This window comes from Plasmodium reichenowi, chromosome 5 (genome assembly GCF_001601855.1).
Source record: "Plasmodium reichenowi strain SY57 chromosome 5, whole genome shotgun sequence".
In the NCBI taxonomy this organism is placed as follows: domain Eukaryota; phylum Apicomplexa; class Aconoidasida; order Haemosporida; family Plasmodiidae; genus Plasmodium; species Plasmodium reichenowi.
This window is the reverse complement of record NC_033650.1, coordinates 874,566-881,831: the sequence shown is the minus strand read 5'-3', so window position 1 is coordinate 881,831 and position 7,266 is coordinate 874,566. Positions and strand designations below refer to the sequence as shown.

Genomic DNA, 7,266 nt, shown 5'->3' with positions numbered 1-7,266 from the left:
GTTACTACAGTTTATTTAATAGTATTGTATTATATATATATATATATATATATTTATTTATTTATTTATTTATTTATTTATTTATTTACATTTATATATATATATACATATATATGTCCACCTTTCAGAAGTGTTAATGAATCTACCGAAGACATATCCTGGGTTAATACCAATTCAAAAACCAAAATTGAAATGTATGATTTTTATTAAAAAAAATATATGTATTTATATATTGTGATAACTTCGTTTGTTTATACAATATAAATAATATCTTAGTATATCCCGTTTGGTTTTATTTTATTATTTTTTTTTTTTTTCTTAACTTTGTAGTGATAACCTTATGGATAGTATTGGGAAAATCGACATTTTTGGTTCCCTAAAAATCTTGGACGAAAATAAAGTGGACGACACTTCTTTTAATAATGAAAAGGATTATTTTACAGGTTTTAAAAACAAATCGAATAAGACTTATATGGATGATGATTTTTATTCATTTGATAAAATAATTTCTAATGAAAAATATAATAATAAACAAAAAGAAAGTATAAAAGAATCTTATTTTTTTAACGATGATCAAAGCAGTGATACATCGTTAAATTTTGATTATACCCAAAAAAATAATACAAATATTAACAATATAGACAAAAATTTGGATGATATATTAAATTACAAGACTAAAGATTTTAATAATAATGATGATATATTTTATAAGAATACTAAAAGTGAAATGAAAAATAATATAAGTGGAAGGAGTAATATAAATGATACCTTACAACAAATTAATAATAACAAAAATAATCATAATATTAATAATAATATTAATAATAATAATAATATTAATAATAATAATATTAATAATAATAATAATTTAAATTATAAGAATTTGTCGTCACTAGAAGAATTTAAAAAGATTAATACAAACAAAGATGACAAAAATAATAATAATAATAATATGTCTCATTCAACTAATAAATTAAAAGAAGACAAAAGATTTAATAATTATAATTCTTTGACTGAAAAAGAATTAAGAGAAGCAAAAGTTCAAGCAGCAAAAAAAAGCATTGCTCAACTTTTTTCGAATACTAAGAATATTTCTTTTTCTGATAATTCTATAACAAATATAAATTCAAATTTACATGAATATTCATATAATAATAAAATTAAAGCAGATCATAAATTTATAAATAATGAACATGAATCATTTAATTCTTTACATAACATAAATATTAAGAATAATCATCATATCAATTCAAACATCAATATTTTAAATGAAAATCACAAAAAAAATAGCAATTTAAAAAATGACACTCAAGTGAGAAAAAAAAATGACTTTGATTTTTTTGGATAATAAAACAACCAGGGAAAATATAAATATATAAATATAAATTTAAATATATATATATATATATATATATATAAAGACGAAGAATATTTATGTATAATATATTTTAACCATAATTGTTAATACAACCCACACACACAAAAAAGAAAAAAAAATTACTATTTTTTTTAATATGAAATATACATAAGAAGAATAATTAATATATGTGTTTACACATATATATATATATATATATATATATGTTTATATGTGTATGTTTCCTTTTTAATACATAATTTTGTTTTTCCATAATATATCTATCTTTTTTTTTAACAAGAATTTATTATATATATATTATTTTTAAAATTTTGTATTTGTTATTCTTAAAAATTTACAACATTCATATATGTTTTTTTAATTAAAAAAAGAATAATGTTTTAAAAAAATGTGTAGATGAGGAAAAACTATAACAATGCACAAAATGAGAATAGTATGAATGATATGAATATAGGTTGTACTATATATAAAGTATGTACAGTATATACAACACACATTTGTATAAATATAAATATATATATATATATATATATATATATATATATATATATGTATTTATTTTTTTTTTTTATATTGTGATGTACAAATTTTAAAATGTAGTGTTCCTTCTTATGAACCCTTTCTATGTTCTCTTAAAGCCTTTAAGGATTTATAAAAAATCAACAAAAAAAATGTACATGTACATATAAAGATTGTACATATTTGAAGAATATTATAATATAGATCATACAAAATGAACAAAAAAATTATCGACATAAGAGATATAAAGAATAAATAATGAATATATTGTGTATGTATATTTTTTATATTATATTGTAAATATATAAATATAATATATACATACATAACAAATAACAAAAATAATAAACATATCATAAAAATTATAACAAATGTATTCCCCATTTTTTTTTTATTATTTTCATTTTTTATATTATAATTTGTTTCTTCACAAATTAAAGGTAAAGAATAATAGTCTCTATAATTATAAACAACATAACGACTTACAGTATTATTATAATTATTATAACATATATTATGGTATTTATTATATTTGATTCTCATCTTTCTCATCTTATCAATACTTTTTATAATATTCGTCATAATAAGATTATCCATTTTTTTCTCTGGATATTTAACTATAGATAGAGAATTATGAAAAAAAAAATTCATTTTTAAAAAACATAATTTTATAGAATAATTATCATCACTTATGTAAATATCCATCTTATAATTACCATTATAAGGAATTAAATTAATTAACAACAAAGATAAATTCGAATATACCATATTGTTATTGTTATTGTTATTATTATTATTATTATTATCATCATCTATAATATTTGTAAATATAAATGTCTCTTCTCTTTTTAAATCTTTTACAATATTTGTATCCACAAATTTTATCATATCTTTTTTCATCATTGTGTTCCTGTTTCTATTTGTTTTATCCACAATTTCTTTTACTAACAATACAGTTAATTTGTTTTTATTAAAACTCTTTTTTATTTTAAATGAACATTTTATATTTATCATTTTATAGGAACTTACAAGTTCATCTATAATTATATAATCATAATCATTTTCTTTCACACTATGATTTAATAATATTATTTCTTCTTTTTTATCATGAGAATAATACGATGTACTTACTATGATATTGCTTAAAGACAAAAAAAAATCCCCCTCTTCATCTTTATAGGAAAAACATTCACTTGTATTATCATTATGTTTTATGTTCTCCTTATAATCATTATTAATATTATTGCTTACATGATGTTTATTACATTTTACATATATTATGACGATAATTAAAATAAAAAAAACAAAAAAATATCTTACACACAAATTTTTCTTTCTTTTCATATTTGTCAACACACCAACTTTTATAAACACCAAGTTAAAGGGAGAAATATGTACAAAATTTCTTTATACCTATTTTTTTTTTTTTCTATTTATTAATTTATTAAACAAGTATATATCTTTCTAATATCCATTTTAAGAAGAGCATTACAAAAATATATATATATATAATATAACATATATATATATATATATATATATATATATATATATATATATATATATATTTATTTATTTATTTATTTATTTATAATTTACAAATATTTGAAAAGCATAGGTTTTACAAAAATGTTATAGGATCATACCATACATATTATATGTATGAATATATGACATTATAACAATGAATAACATAATTTAATATAACGCCTCTTATTCTTTTAATATTTTATTTATTCATTCATTTATTTATACTTATTTGTGTATACATATTTATTTATACATATTTATTTATGCTTATTTATTTATACTTATTTATTTATACTTATTTTTTTTTTTTTTTATAACATAATTATATAAATAATAATGTATAAGCTTTTAAATATATATATGCGTTCAAATGCTTTTGCTTATTATATAATATATAGAGCTCCTAACACATTTAAAACATTTTAAAAAATTTATATTATATATATATAATATACATATATATATATATAATACCTCTATTAAATTTATCATTATATTGATAATTTTTTTTTTTTCTTTATTTATAACCTTTAAAGTCCTTGAAAAAAAAAAAAAAAATGAAATATATAAAATAATAATAAAATGTTTTAACATTTACATATAATATATATATATATATATATGAAGTAACATATTAAACATGATAAAATCAACATATATAGTAAACAACATTATGTCAGGGATTAAAACAGAAATATGAGTTTCTTATCAAACATTTATATTATATATATGTATATATTTAATAATGTGAAAAAATGCTAATTTATATTTACAAAAAAGTAACCAAAATAAAAAAAAATGTATGAATATTACTCAGGATGTCCGAAAAAAATATATTTTTTTTTTTATGTAAATAATTATAATATCAAGTAAAATAAAGATCCCCATAAAAAATACACACAAATATTTATATATATATATATATATATGTATGTATGAACTTTTTTTTTAATTTTATAGGAATGATAAAAAAAAAAAAAAAAAAAAAAATTAATAAACATTACCAAGAAACAAAACAGATTTATGTGATAAAAGAAACAACGAGATAATTTTAATTAGAAATGGTTATTTCAAAAGTACTGTTAATATTTTATTTATAAATGATCTTCTACGAATCATTTGATTTTTTTGCCTTATATATAATGTGATATATATATATATATATATATATATATACAATGGGAGGACCAAAAATTCGTAAGAAATTTCAAATGACCCTTATGAATATTATAAAAAGAAAATACAATTGTGCAAATGTTAAAGTTGAGAGAGAATATAAAAAAATAAATAGATTCATGTATTATATTCAAGCATGTATAGATGAAGAATATGAAAAGAATAAAAATTTACTGTGCTTTAATAATATGTCTTATCAACAGAATAATTACCATATGTTATTCTACATACATATGTTAAGAATCTCTTACCTTTTAAAAAATATGACGGTAAATGAATGTAAATGGTTATATATATATAGAAAAATTACAACACTCTATTTTATAGAAGAACAAAATTTTCTTATAAAGAAAAATGAAAAAAATGAAAAAAATGAAAAAAATGAAAAAAATGAAAAAATACAAAATAATGAAAAAATACAAAATAATGAAAAAATACAAAATAATGAAAAAATACAAAATAATGAAAAAAAACAAAATAATCAAAAAATACAAAATAATGAAAAAAAACAAAATAATGAAAAAAAACATATTCTTATTAATAATGATATGCAAAATACATCACCTCATACAATAGAAACAAAAATATGCAATAAATATAACCTCTTCACATTACAGTCAAATTATGTATTTGTATATGAAACAATATTAAATAAAATACATAATTATTTATCTATATATAATATAGATGATATGTTATTGTTGTTAAATATCTGTGATCGTTTCTTTCGTATCTTCTTCACTATATATAATAAAAATAATAATCACAAACGTATGAATAAATTAAATTATATATATATTTATTCAAATGATTATAATTATAATTATAATTATATTCATAACAATAATTATAATGATAATTTTAATAATTATTATTATTATTCAAATATAAGAACAAAGGGAAATGATAACATATATAAACAAAGAAGTAATCATAAAGATATATTTATTAATCAATATGATGATATATATTATCTAAAATATCATCAACTATTTATAAATACCATAAATTTAATGGCAAATATATTAGATACAATAAATTATAAGATTCTAAACCCTATTCAATTAATAGAACTTATCAATATATTTTATAGAATAACAAAAAAAGGAATAATAAATGAAAAGCATATAATTAAATTATTTGACAATTTTATACAAATATATAAGGATATAAAATGTATGAATACATATAATGATATAATTTTTAAAATAATCAATATAATGTATAAATCTAAAATTATTAATTCTAATATAGTCTGTCCATTTGTTATACAAATGAAAAATAGGAACATATACAAATATCCTATGAATATGTTTTTTTTTGAAATATATTTAAAAATATTAACATTAATAAATATACAACCATATAATTTATATCTTTATAATTGTTGTAAACAATATATATTAAATAATATATATAATATACATCCATCAAAAGTATATAACTTCTTCTTTATATCAAATTTATTAGGAATATATAATATTTCAATTATAAATATCTATATAAATTATATTTTTAAAACAAAAAATTCACATTTGAATATTTCTTTAACACACAAAATTTATTACACTCTATTAGGATGGAGCATTATATATAATACAATTCTTAAAAATAAATATAACCACAATGAACCTAACATCAAAATTATACTCATAAATTTTAACAACAAAAATATTCACTATATATATGATAATAAATGGGTACATCTTAATTCTTATTATGATTATCCATTTATGAGGTTGAAATATTTATTACATTTTTATAGAAACAAATTGATATATTTAAAGGAAAAAAAAAAACAAACAAAAACAAACAAAAATAATAAAATAAATAATACGCATAGGAAATATAACAATGGAAGTAATTATAGTACACATAATAATAATAATAATAATATGGATAATTATGGTAGTAGTACGTATGTACCTTTAAATAATAATAATAATAATATTCCTAATATACACAAAGCAAAAGAGAATTACCAATTCAATCAATTTTCCATTTTTTCCATTTTGAAGCAATATTTTCCTAACATTATTAATGAATATAAAACAAATGAACTAATCTCTTTAGATATATTTCTACCTATGAATAAACAATATTGTTCTAAAAATATTGCTATAGAATTCAACGGAAGAACACACTATAATTTATTAATTAATAAAACAAGTTCATATCAACACACATATAACATGCTTGAAAATTATAATACAAAATATAAAAAATGGCTTTTATCAAACTATGCATTCCATATCATATATATTCCTTATTATAAGTGGAACATGTTAACTCATAAACAAAAAGAAAAATATCTTATGAAAGCTATACACACCTATTGTGATTTAAAGGATAATATACACACACCTTGATTATATATATATATATATATATATATATATATAGCATATATAATAAATTTTTTTTGTTTATAATTATTACACACGTGATTATATTATACATACACGAAAATAAACACACACACATATATATATATATATATATATATATATATATATATTACATTTTTTTATTGTTTTAGTTCTTTTCTTTTTTTTTCTAATAAACACAAGCACATATATATATATATATATATATATATATATATATATAAAGGACTTAGGAAAAAAATAAAATAACAAATAGTTCATATAAATAAAAATAAA

At 17.0% G+C, this 7,266-nt stretch overlaps 3 protein-coding genes across 4 annotated transcripts; 2 read left to right on the top strand and 1 right to left on the bottom strand.

Annotated features, from left to right (window-relative positions):
* Positions 1–128: 128 nt before the first annotated feature.
* PRSY57_0525300 (ADP-ribosylation factor GTPase-activating protein, putative) lies at positions 129–1,348 on the top strand (the record flags this gene model as incomplete). Of its 2 annotated transcripts, none has more annotated exons than XM_020114563.1 (2): positions 129–194; positions 331–1,348. In XM_020114563.1, coding segments are annotated over 2 exons (1,084 nt in total), but the record flags the coding sequence as incomplete, so codon positions are not given. The 2 variants fall into 2 exon arrangements, with proteins under 2 accessions (XP_019970740.1, XP_019970741.1); XM_020114564.1 differs by having other exon boundaries at positions 132–194.
* Positions 1,349–1,987: 639 nt separating this feature from the next.
* Positions 1,988–3,241, bottom strand: PRSY57_0525200 (putative membrane protein; the record flags this gene model as incomplete). Its single annotated transcript, XM_020114562.1, has 1 exon — positions 1,988–3,241. The coding sequence occupies one exon, from the start codon at positions 3,239–3,241 to the stop codon at positions 1,988–1,990; it is 1,254 nt and encodes a 417-aa protein (XP_019970739.1).
* A 1,364-nt stretch (positions 3,242–4,605) lies between these two features.
* On the top strand, positions 4,606–6,972 carry PRSY57_0525100 (RAP protein, putative; the record flags this gene model as incomplete). The annotated part of the gene is made up of 1 exon (XM_020114561.1): positions 4,606–6,972. The coding sequence occupies one exon, from the start codon at positions 4,606–4,608 to the stop codon at positions 6,970–6,972; it is 2,367 nt and encodes a 788-aa protein (XP_019970738.1).
* Between the last annotated feature and the right edge of the window lie 294 nt (positions 6,973–7,266).